Source organism: Urocitellus parryii, chromosome 9, assembly GCF_045843805.1.
Source record: "Urocitellus parryii isolate mUroPar1 chromosome 9, mUroPar1.hap1, whole genome shotgun sequence".
Lineage (NCBI taxonomy): Eukaryota > Metazoa > Chordata > Mammalia > Rodentia > Sciuridae > Urocitellus > Urocitellus parryii.
The window spans coordinates 86,492,963-86,505,638 of record NC_135539.1 but is presented as its reverse complement, the minus strand read 5'-3'; the positions used below and the strand labels follow the sequence as shown (position 1 = coordinate 86,505,638).

The window sequence follows — 12,676 nt, the reverse complement described above, 5'->3', positions numbered from 1 at the left end:
TAACCAAGTAACTGCAGGAATGTGAAGTACACAGAGCCTTGTATGAGAGAGGGCTACGCGCACTCCAGGCTCTCAGTGTGACCTTTACATGGCTCTCCTCTTGTTTCTTTTTTTACCTTCAATTTTTTCTTGCAGTACATCCTCTGAAAGGTCTGAAGCTAATGCAGCCAATTTACTCAAGCCAAGAAGTGTTTTTTTCTTGGCAAAATAACGAGTCTCCATATTTGCCAAACCCAGAAGCGTTGCATGAGCCTACAACAAACCATAAAAAGCACGGTAAGGTCCTGGTGCCAACCCAACTGGGAAGCAGGGCTCAGCACACCCCGAATGCAGCCTCCCCTGAGCGAGCCCACGATGGCACACCAGCAATCGGCACAGCCAGCCTGCTTGGAGCCGCAGTCTCAACTAGGCAGGCCGCCAGGTACCTGCTGGGGGAGTGCTTTACTCAACCAACTGGAATGAGCTAGCTCTGAGAACATGCTCATTACAATAAAGGGCAACGACCGCTCCAGACATTACTCTATTGTACGAGTAGCCAAAGCACAACAGCTCACTTTTTTTTTGAGGCATTAGAAGTAATGACAGAGTCATCATAAATCGAGAATGCCAGATTTATCAAATTATTCCAGAGTGGGAGGATTTAATAACCTGTAAGTACTACCTTCTAAATTTGTAAACATTATTTATTATAAGTTGACAAAAACAAGCACATACATTTATGGAGTGCAAAATGAGGTTATAACACACCCATACAATGTGGAACTCTTAAATCAGGCCAATGAATAGCTCCCTTACTCAAGGACTTATTTTCCATTGTAAGAATACTTGAAGTCTACTCCCTGAGTGCATGCACCGCCATCAACTGGCAGCATGCAAGCAGCACCTTCCCTTCCTGGGCTGCAGCTGGCATGGTGGCCGCGGCCCTCTGCCCCTCACCTCAGCCTCTGATGCTGTCTGCTCTCTGCTTGAATGGCTCCATGCCAGACCCTTTGGATGGGAGACTACGGTACTCATCACTCTAGTCCCAGCTTATTCCACTGAGCAACAGGTCCTCTAGGGTCACCTATGCTGTAGCCAATGGTAGATTTCTTTCTAAAGCTGAGTGCCGCACCACCATGCAGGTGCCTGTCATTCCCCCACGTGGATGCAGCTGATCCTTCAACTTGGCCGCTGTACAGTCAGTGTTGCTATAACCACACAGTGCACAGGTGTGGGTGGCACACTGATGTCACACTGTCTGGGGACACCCAGAAGTCAGTAGAAGGGTGTGTGGCCACTGCTGATCTCTGAGCAGCCCCAGCACGCCCCCCACTGGCTGCACTGGGGGACACTCCCACCGAGACCAGACAGAGGTTCCCTCTGTTGCCTCTTTCCCAGCACCGCTCTCCTGTTGTGCTGAGGAGGCTACTCTGTAAGGCGTGCACTGGCCTGCAGGACTGTCCTGTACTTGCTGTGGTGACACCCAGCGTGCCCCTCTGTGGCATCCATACCACTTCTCTCCAGAAATGTCTACGTAGGTCTTCTGCCCATTTTTAAGTTGAGTTCCTTGTTCTCTTGCCTTGGAGTTCCTTGTATATGTCTTAGACACTAACCCCTTCTCAGGCACACAGCCATAAATAGTGGTTGAATTACTAAAACCGAATGAATTCAAAACACACCAACAGCTACATGCACCCATTTTACACAACTGGGTCCTTCTTACCTTTTCCAGCTCTTGGCTATTAACCTCGTGTAGCCAGCTGAGATGTTCATGAGCTTGCAAAAAACTTGCCAACTGTCCATGTTGAGAAACAGGCTGAGACAACAACTTGCCCCGCTTTCCTTTCTCCAGATACCAACGGAAGAGAAAGTCTGAAAAATTCTACAAGATCACAGAGGCGAGAACCCATTACTGCTTGTCAGTGCAGCTCTAAGACACTCTCTCACTACAACAAAATGCTAAGCAGCTTTCAAAGCCCCAAGTAGGTTCTCCTTTTAAGCAATAATTTCCTATGCTGTTACTACGTCGATACGTATTCCTACGATGACAGTGACTTTCCTGTTTGCCTAATTCAATCATCTCACTGGACAAGCCTGTAGGTTCAGGTTCAGAAGGAACCTCATTTCATGATCACTGGCTTTGCTACTGGCAGAATCGGAATGTACACAAGTTGGTGAGGGAGCTGTCAGCCATGGGTAGTATTTAAATTTAATTAATGTTAAAACTTCAGTTCCTCAGGCATCAGTCAAGAGCCTTAGCAGTCAACAGCCACGTGTGTCCAGCTGCTCTCTCTTGGACAATGGATATAAACATGATCTCCACCATCACAGAGCATTCTCCTGGAAAGCATGGGACTGTGCCATCCACAGCAAGGCCTCGCAGGCAGTGCCACATGGACAGCCACGGGGGCTAGCATAGTGAGTGGGAATCCAGGCAGGCCCCCAGGAACCTTGTGCTGGACTCTGGAATGCAGTGCACACGGACTGGAAGACCAGGGGAGAATTAGGAGATATTCACATCAGAGATCTCTTCCCAAAAGACACGAGATCAGAAATGAAGCATAGTGGTAGAGGTGGTGACAGAGCCCTGGCCATCTCCCTGCCGGTTCTGCCACACTCAGCCTCGCACTGCAACTGTAGAAGGAAAGGGCTGTCCCAGGAGAAGACACTCATCCCACCACACTGCTCTCTCACCCCAAAGTCCATGCCACAACTAGAAACCACAAGACCAAAGAGGAAGAAAAGCCTGACTAAGCAGCAACACAGAAAGCAGGCAGCTGAGGCTGACTCAAGAGTGAGCAGGCTGTGAAGTCAGCAGGGCTTGAAGATAATCACGGAACACATTAAAGGAAATGTACACGTAGAGGGAAAATGCCCATAGATGATCGGAATCCATAATAAGAATTTAAAAGTCACAATGGGTGGAAAGCACACAGTTCAGCACTACTGTGAAATTCTGTACACATCATACCCCATAGCTGGGCCCTGACCACACAAGGAGCCAGTGAGGTCCCACAACACCCCTATAGATGCTGCTGTGGGCACAGGACGCACAGCACTTGTTTGGGTTGCACTAGCACAGGTGCTGCTGTGTACACAAAATGATGGCACCCACCAAAGCCCCAGGGACAGATGGAAGAGAGCAGCCTGACCATAAGGTGGCCCACCACCCACCATGTCCAGCACCTTACCTGATCGGCAAACTGAGTCATGTAGCGCTGGAGCCTGCTCTGGTTGTCAGTCTGCTCACACAACTGTACTAAGATGTCAAAGTCACAATACTTCTCTGCTAGAGAAGCAGCCCATGAGTACTGGCCCAAGGTGACTGAAAATGAGAACAGAAGAAAGAAATCCTGTTAGTAAACATTAAAGACATAGTGAAAACAGTACTTGAAACTTCTCTGTGTTCATACTGCACACTAAGAATAACCAAGGGGACGAGGACCTTTCTGGCTGCTGACACTGGTTTCCTAATCCACATGCACTGCCAAAGTGAAGACACAGTCCACTGCCTCCCTCCAGCCTCCAGACACAATGCTGTCTCCCACATCCTGGCCAGAATGCCTGGCCCTCAGCTCCACAGCATGCCTGCCTGGCCCTCCCCAACCATGCCACACTCTGCTGTGAGGCTGCTCCTGCAATGCTCGAGAACTGAGCTCTTGAGGGCACTGTTTAATCAACTGCCCTCTTGGTCTGTCCCTTGGGCCTTGGGGTGGGTGCCATCTTTTTGTGTCCACAACAGCATCTGTATGTACTTGGTGTAGCCCAAGCAGGTGCTGTGCCTGAAGAAGGCTGACTAAACACACAGGGACAGCCGTAGTGTCTGCTACACTCCAAATTCTTGGTTAGGGCGGGGAAGACACCACCACGCTGGCCAGGCTGCACATCCACTGCTGGACACCTATAAAAGCTTAAATTGGGCAGCAAAGAAAAGGAAAGACCCTCGGTACTTTTGGTTTTAGTTGCTCAATTTAGGTTTTCACAGGTGTCCCATATGGAGGCACAGGGACATATGGGTGTCTGACCCCTCCTTTGGTCCTGCACACTCAGACCCAGAGCCTCCACAAAGCACCCTGCACTCACGTAGAGGAGACAAGAGGTCTGAGCGTCTCTGTAGGTACTCCATTTCCAGGCTGTTATATCTCTCCTGGTCACTGGACCTATCCAGAGACTTCAGCTGTGAAACATAGCCATCCAGGTAGCAATCAATCAGTGCAACCAGTTGCTCCATTAGGATGTTGCGGAGGTTGCTGTCCGCCTGCGGGTAGACAATCTTCAGGATGATCCCGTGCTGGCGCATGATACTGGTTCGAATGCCAGCGGGCCCACTTGTTGCTGTGAAGTCACAAAGAGTTGTTGGCTGTCAGGGTTTCCCAGTGGCTGAGGGAAAATCAGCTGTCTAAAGCCCACGTGACGTCACTGCTAGAGGGAAGCATGTTTGTGTGCAGGTGACACTGGCCTGTACCCTGCATGAGCCACATTGCCTGTGGAGCTCCCCTCAGCAGTCAGGCAAATTGCACCTTCTTCTTCCTGAACTCTGTCAAAGCTTCAGCACCTCCTTTGTGGTGCTAGGTCAACGTAACATACAGCCCATTGCCAGGCCTGCTTTTGGGAGCAGCTACTTGTACTGAGATACCAGTTGTATCTACTACTTGCACCAGTAGATGCACAATGAGTATTAGTTAAAGCAAATGCTAGGGGAGTCTACAAGTGCATGAGAAGGAATGAGTAGCAGACCAGCACTGCTCATGTTGGAGGTGGCACTGGGGTTTATTCATGCCACTCACAAACCTGTGCTCAGACATAGCTGCCAACAGGTTGGGCTGTCAGGAGCACACTGAGCAGGCACACCACCGGCTGTGGGGCACATGTGGCTTCTGCTCCTACAGACCTGCTCTGGGGACAACGGGCTATAAGGAACACCCTGTGAGCAGCAGTGTTCTACCTGTCCAAGGGACATATTCCGGTTCTTTTCCTCCTGCGTCTTCTCTCCTGTACAAGGAGCTTCGATTTTGGCGATAATGACTAGCAGCCTGCAGCATGTCCTGGAAAAACGAGACATATTATCACAGTCAGAAGTGACATATCTGTTTTCCTTTTCCTTTTTTTGTGGTGCTGGGGCTTGAACCAGGGCCTCACACGTGACAAGCAAGTGCTCTACCACTAAGACACAGTGCAGTCCAGATTGATGAGCTTCAGAAGGTGACCTGAAACACCAAAGTCTATTCTCAGGCCAGATGCGGTGGCCACAACTGCGATCCTAGTGACTCAGAAAGTAGAGGCAGGAGGATCACAAGTTCAAGGTTAGCTTTGGTAACTCAGCAAGACTCTCAGTCTCAAAAATATATAAATTTAGGGCTGGGTTGTGGCTCAGTGGTACAAGCGCTGGCCTCGCATGTGCGAGGTCCTGGGTTCGAACCTCAGCACCACATAGAAATAAATAAAATAAAGGTATTGTGTCCAGCTACCACTAAAAAATAAATATAAACAAATACATAAATTAATTTTAAAAACCCTGTCTAACATAAAAAAGGGCTGGGGATGTTCAGAGGTAAACCATAGAATTCCATCCCTAGTACTGCAAAAACAATACATACTCAGCACTATGGGTTCTTTCTGCATTTTTTTTTTTTTTGTACCAGGGAACCTGAATTTGTGATCCTCTTGCCTCAGCCTCCTGAGCCGCTGGTGTGTGCCACCATGCCTGGCCTCTGCCTTTTTATTGTGGTACAAGAGACTGAACTCAGGGTATCATGCATGCTAGGCAAGTGCTCTACCACTGAGCCACACTCCCAGCCTTTTTTTCTCTTTGAGATGGTCTTGCTAAGTCAATTACAACAGAGCAGGGACAAGGAAACCACCTTCTTGTCTTTCCCTCTCAGCTCCAGAGCCACTGATGCTGGTGCAGCTGGGCCTACCTTGAGAACAGTGTTGACGTCAATGGCCACCTCTGCCCACTCGAGAGAGTCCAGCGCCATGTCCCTCAGGACTTGTTCCTCGTGCTCCAGCAGACATTCACAGATGGTATCCACCTGGGACACCTGAGGGTAGAGTCACTGCTTAGTACAAAGTCATGGAGGCATGGGGACAGCTGTGCCATAGCCTCAGTCTCCAAGGCACATCCTCAGATCATTAGACAGGAGAAAACTTACTATCCGATAATATAGGACACAAAGTTGAGAAACAAGAAAATTAGAATCTCCCAAATTTTAAGAGTGTCCAAGCTTGTGCTGTGGCACGTGCCTGTAATCCCGGTGGCTGGGGAGGCTGAGGCCCCAAAGCAACTTGGTAAGACCCTGTCTCAAAGGACTGGGGATACAGATCAGTGGTAAATGCCCCAGGTTAAATCCTCATTACCAACAAGAAGAGCCATGGAATCACCAAGTCTTATAAACAGTGAAACCTGGATTGCTACCAAGTAGATTTTTTTTTTTTTTTTTTTAATATTTATTTCTCGGCGGACACAACATCTTTGTTGGTATGTGGTGTTGAGGATCGAACCCGGGCCTCACGCATGCCAGACGAGCGCGCTACCGCTTGAGCCACATCCCCAGCCCCTACCAAGTAGATTTTTAAATTCACACTCCAAGTAGCTGAAGTACTTGCCACCTGCTGCTGTGCCTCAGGGTTGGGATGTGACCTTCACACAGCCCTAGCTACCAATGCTGTTCCTCTGCAATGGCGGTAATGTGCTCTTTCAGGCCCAACTGTGTTGGGCAAAGAGCTGGGAAACCAGCTCCTGACTCCTTGCCTTCTGGTCCACACAGGTGCTGCAGCAGAGCACTGGACAGTTCAGTCCTGCTGCCCCAGGGAGTCCCCACCCCCACTTGGCCCAAGCAGAGCCACTCTTGCAAACCCAAGCCTCCACCTGACCCAGCCACAGGTGCTAGAGTAGACAGTTACTTTGTGAGTAGAAAGGTAAGAATGTTTATGCTGTTGAGATGGAAATAATGGAGCCATTCACTGTTGGCTGCCCACAGCACAGATTTCACCTTTGTGCACTCAAACCTCAGACTAAAAATGATGGGAGAAAAAAGTTACAATGTTGCTCAAGGTAGAATGCAACAGGCCTACAGGGTTGGGACTGTACCCAATATGTAGACATTAAAAAAATTATTCCTTAGGGGCTAAGGTTATCCTCAGCACCACATAAAAATAAATTTTTAAAAATTATTTCTAAAACAATACACTACTTAATAGTAAATAACTGCACTGGGTATTATAAGTAACCAGAGAAAATTTAAAGTGAGTGGGGAGGATATATATAGGTTCTATGTAAACATTACTCTGTATTATACCAGGGAATTGTAGATTTTGGCATTCACAGGGTCCTAGAACTGCTCCCCTGTGACCACTAAGAGATGATCAAGGTAAGAAAGCAAGCACACTCACTGTACACACATAACAAGTGTCCACCTTGGTGCTCTCGAGCACACCCTGGCCTCAAACTGCTCCCAGTCCAAGGTGGTGCCACTTCCCCAGCTGCAGAGGGGCCAGGCGGGAAGAGAGCCAATAGTGCAGGCTGTCAGTGCACTTTCCATCAGGCCGCCAAAGAGGACACGCTCCGCACGTGGCCCTCCACCAGAGGCCATCAGGGCTACATGCCTACTCAGTATGTAAACTCATCACCCCACATGGACAGACTGCACATGTGAGGTGTTCACATATCCCTCTTCCAGCAATCCCTGGCAGTGTGGCCATGCACAGGGAAGGCGAAGGGGGTTAGAGAGCAGCATACCAGGGTGATGGGAATGTGCTGAAGACACCTTCATGTGGCACAGTATTGTTTTCAGTTTGGCTGCATGGTGCTCCTAAAGAGCTACTCGTGAATTATGTACCCAGTAAATGACCTCCACTCAGTTGGCGGGAAAGCTATACATGCCCTAAATTCCCTACTGTGCCCTAATGCCCTACTGTTCCCTACTGCCCTCCAAGCCAAATGCAGGAAAGGAGCTAGCCTCTTGCTCAGGTCTTTATGATAGTTTTAAAATCTACCATTAATGACATTTTAAAAATCTTTGCTTACCATATAAAACTATGTCTGAATAAAGACCAAAGAAAATACCAAGGTTACAATTTGACTTGTTAATTAGGAAACTTGAAGTGGACTGTCTTTCAATTTTCTGCCAAATTTCTTACATTAAAAATTAAAACAGAGCCAAAAAGTGCTACTGAGGCACAGCTCAGAGGTGGAACGCTTGCCTGGCACACACGAAGCCCTGGGCTCCATGCCCAGTACTGTAAAACAAAGTGCTACTCCTCACACTCCCCAGGAACTAACCAACCCAGGGTTTAAGAAAAGGAAATTCGAGGCTGGGGATGTGGCTCAAGCGGTAGCACGCTCGCCTGGCATGTGTGCAGCCCGGGTTCAATCCTCAGCACCACGTACAAACAAAGATGTTGTGTCCGCCGAAAACTAAAAAATAAATATTAAAATTCTCTCTCCCTCTTTAAAAAAAAAAAAAAAAAAAAGAAAGAAAAGAAAAAGAAATTCAAGCTCAACACATTCCCGAGACTGAACAGAAAGTCTGAGCTTAGGTGAAAGTGCAGCAAGCACTAGAGAAGAAAAACCCAGCCCAGTCTGATGGACCCTAGGACACAGCCTGGCTGCAGGAGTGGAGAGCCAGAATCAAGGTGTCAGCAGAGCCTGATGTTCCAGATATCACAGGGGTGATATCACAGACAGCGCTACAAAAAGAGGTGGCATGAAGTGGGCATCAGCAGGAACCCAGGAGGGAACTGACGGGGTTCAGTACAGCGACCACTACACAGTGGCAGACGAGATCCAGGGTGCAGCCTAGGATGGGGCAGTGCTCCTGGTGATCATGGTCCACCTAAGTGGAGGGGGACAGCCACTGGGAGGCAGAGGCTTGTGCAGATGTGGCAGGTGAGAAAGCCGAGAATAGCCACTCCACCTCTGGCCTCTGAAGTGGCCCACATTCACAAGGGGCCAAGGCTGGAGTCCCCAGGGAAGGCTAGCTTTCCAAGGCAGCCAGGAGGGGCTGTGAAGGCAGGAACCCTTGGGCACCCAAAGCAAGCAGGAAGCCCATTTAGGTCAGCTGGGTAAGCTCTATTGCAGAGCAGGTAACAATGAGTTGACACCTGAGGAGCAGTGTCCATAAAACTGGGAGTTCAATTTAAAATTTACATGGGGTCTTCTAAGATTCAGTTTATCCTCAGTCTGCCCTGTCTGAGAACAGTCAGCAAATGGTACCCTCTGCAGAGCCAAGAAAGCCAGACAAGGACGCCTCTGACCTCGCGGAAGAAGACGTCTGCAGGTGTCAGGCTGGCTGGGATTTCCCGCTCCCTCTTGCTCAGCGCTGCCTGGATGGCAGTGTTCACAAGGTCTGGCCGCCGTGAGTGGTGGTTCTTGAGAGCAATTGCTGCAGACAGCTTTTCCGCGTGTTCACAGAGCAGCTGGCGGGTTGCCATTGGTGTCCCTCTGACTGGAGATGTGCGCAGACGCCCAAATAGGCCAACCTTGCAAGAAGACAAGCACAGTCCCTGAGACAACACTCACTGCAACCTGCAGCCAGGGCAGTTTGTTCCCTGCACCTGCAGCCGCCTGGTCAAGCTTCCTCAGGCAAGACTGCCAGGAAGCCTAGACATGCCTGTTAGAGCCAACCGAGTCCACCCCAGATATCCTGAGTTCCTGGTCGTAGTTTTCAAGATGGTCAAACTATTCTTTCCCACCTATACCAATCACCTCTCCTTCACCTTCAGGGCTGGCTCCAGCCCATGACCTGGCAGGCTGCTGCCCTGCACACCTGCTGGCACCGCCTGCCGAGGTGGCTTCTGGTGGGCTCCTGGAATCCAGCTTTCCTGAGCACTAGAGGAGCCACCACAGAAGAACCAGCAAGCAACCAGGACACAAGTGTGGCCAGTTTTCCATGTCATCAATTAGCACCTGCTCCTCTCACTCTCACTTCCTCATCTGCTAGCAGATTCCCTTTTCTAAAACACAAGAGGTTTCACTCCACACTGCTGTTCTAAGGATTTTATTTTTTCATAAAATTCAATGACGACAATGATGGTAAAGATTTTTTTTGGTACAAGAGGTTAAACCCAGGGTTCCTACTGAACAGAATCCCACTAAGTCAAACCCCAGCTCCTTTTATTTTTTATCTTGAGACAGGGTCTGGCTAAGTTGCTGAGGCTGGCCTTGAACTTGGGATCCTCCTTGCCTCAGTCTCCTGAACAGCTGGGAGTACAGGTGTGCACCACTGTGCCTAGCTAGATATCCTGTGTGTGTGTGTGTGTGTGTGTGTATCGAGGATGGAACTCAGAGGCACTTGACCATTGAGCCACACCCTCAGCTCTATTTTGTATTTTAGAGACAGGGTCTCACTGAGTTGCTCAGCACCTCGTTTTGCTGAGGCTGGCTTTGAACTCACAATCCTCTTGCCCCAGCCTCCCAAGTTTGCTGGGATTATACACATGCACCACCAGCCCAGCTAGATATCCATTTTGTTTTTAAATATTTATTCTTAAATTTTAGGTGGACACAATGTCTTTATTTTACATTTATATGGTGCTGAGGATGGAACCCAGTGCCCCCCTGCACGCTAGGCGAGTACTCCACCACTGAGCCCCAGCCCCATATCCATTGTTTTTAATGAATGGAATGTTTTTGCTGAATCTAACTGTTACATTTCATTCAACCTGTTCACCTGGTTACCTTAAAAGTTATTTTAAGAGTCACTCAGTCATTTATGATTTGAATTCACCCCTCAACACTCTCTCAGGTGTAGTTCTTCCATAAGGCTCCTGATGCCTGCATTTAATGGCCACTACATATAGCAATGAGTGAAGCAGGTGGGGCTGGGCCCACTTCTACTCCTCAAGGCCGACACAGGACCCTCCTCACCAGAGTGGGTAGCAGGTGTCCTGAGGTGCTGACCTCACTCCCACCTTCAAAATAAGGACACAGCCTCACTGGCCATGTACTGGCTCAAGGAAGGCAAAAGCTCTGTGCCAGAAGTGTTTCCTTAAAGGTCCTGGTCCCACATATTTCCTGCCTGTTACCATAGTAGTTCCTCATCAGAGACAAGATGTAAAGATGGGAAGATAATGAAAACATAAAGGCAGAGCCAGAGAGGGGCTTCCAGACCCTATCAGGTGCTGCCAGTGACTGAGCCTCCATTTGGGTCTCTGGGCCAGCAAAGCCACAAGGCTCATGGTGGTGGCCTCTGATAAGCAGCCTATCCAAGTGTGGCACCCCACCCAGCATTCACACCCTCAACAAGGTGACGCCGCCCTGCAGAAGATGCTCTGACCTCCCATGAGTCTGCCTGTGCCTTGCTGTGATCAATGTCACCTATCAGCACAACGTACACAGACCAAAGTTCTTCCATGAAGGCATGCAGCAAGCCTGCAAGAAACCCTGTTTTGAAAGAAGCTGGTCTGATGAACACGACAGCGTCAAAGCTAAATTGACAAAAAAGCTGATGTTGCATTTCTTTGGAAAAGTGCTCCTTTCTTCTCTTAACCTAATTTTCAAGGCTGGAGTAGCAGCCTTCACACGCCCTGACTTGCTCATTTCTACGTCTGCACAGGGAATGGGAACTCGAATCAGGCCACTGGGAAGTGCCAGGACAGAGTGGGCACCCTAGGTGTGGGGCACCAGAGCAGCCTGAACCTTCAGGGACTCTCACCTGGTGTAAGAAGTCCACCAGGAGGCCATGGGCTTTCATCTTGTCTTCCAGCTGGTGGAGGATGATCAGGGAGGTGTTGCTGAGCCCAGGTGCCTCTGTGAGAACACAGAAATGGGAAAGAACCCAAAAGAGCTTTCAGAATCACCACAGCTAGTCAAGTAGGGTCTGAAAACACCTGAGAGGACAGGGCCAGTCCTTCAAAAATAATTATTTACATTATTCCATTGTTTTAAAATTTAGAAAGAAATCTGAAGGGTTTGATAAAATTCATATTGTACTTACTCAAAACAAGAAGCATGCTCTATTTAGTTTAAACACTGTAGTTATACTTTTGACAGCTCCAAAGAAACAGCTATGGAAAGGAGCTGGGCAGCAGGACATGTCTGCCTAAAGCAGGACCATTAAGGATAGCACCCTGCTTCCCACGAACCACAGAGGGTCTCCCTGCTGCAGAAGAGCCATTTGTTAGAGAGGTCACCCAGGGCAGGCTGGAGGACATGATATGCCCACCTCTGGTACCAGACTCGCTGGCACCTAGGAGAGCCTGCCATTTCTGTTAACCAAATACACAGTCTGCCAAGACCATCTTCTGATCTGGGGGCCTACACGCCATTGAGTTCCTACAGAAATAAAATGCAAGACAGAAAAGCAGCCTGTCTCTGAAGGAGCAGTCAGTGCTTGCTCCCATGTTCCCCAGATGCTCTTCTGCTGTCTAGATTACTACCTTGAGTCCTGTTCAAGATCTACTAATGAGGACAGTTACAACTTTTAAAATAATATCAGGCGAAAATTCCCAATTGTTTGAGAAACTAAAACATAGTTTCCTCCTCAAATGGGTCATTCCTCAAAGTCAAACTCTTCTTACCTTCAGGAACAGACTCAGCCCACCGAGGGTCAGAGGCTGGGTAGTCATCCACCACATCTACACTGATTTGGGTTACAGCCCTGTCCAGCTCAGAGTCAGAATCCAAGTCGGAGTGGGAGGAAAACAGCTCGTCAACTGTCATTTGAGCATGACCCAAGTCTTTCCTGAAACAAATTGG

At 48.9% G+C, this 12,676-nt stretch overlaps 1 protein-coding gene across 2 annotated transcripts in view; it reads right to left on the bottom strand.

Moving 5' to 3' along the window:
• Nup133 (nucleoporin 133) overlaps nt 1-12,676 on the bottom strand; it is a 50,073-nt gene that overhangs the window by 12,270 nt on the left and 25,127 nt on the right. For both annotated transcript variants that reach the window (XM_026412927.2, XM_026412936.2), the window contains 9 exons: nt 12,499-12,662; nt 11,634-11,728; nt 9,235-9,459; nt 5,898-6,020; nt 4,925-5,024; nt 4,063-4,314; nt 3,171-3,304; nt 1,703-1,861; nt 117-252 (listed from right to left, as the gene is read on the bottom strand). In XM_026412927.2, coding sequence (XP_026268712.2) covers nt 117-252; nt 1,703-1,861; nt 3,171-3,304; nt 4,063-4,314; nt 4,925-5,024; nt 5,898-6,020; nt 9,235-9,459; nt 11,634-11,728; nt 12,499-12,662 — 1,388 coding nt within the window. The remainder of the gene's footprint in view (nt 1-116; nt 253-1,702; nt 1,862-3,170; nt 3,305-4,062; nt 4,315-4,924; nt 5,025-5,897; nt 6,021-9,234; nt 9,460-11,633; nt 11,729-12,498; nt 12,663-12,676) is intronic.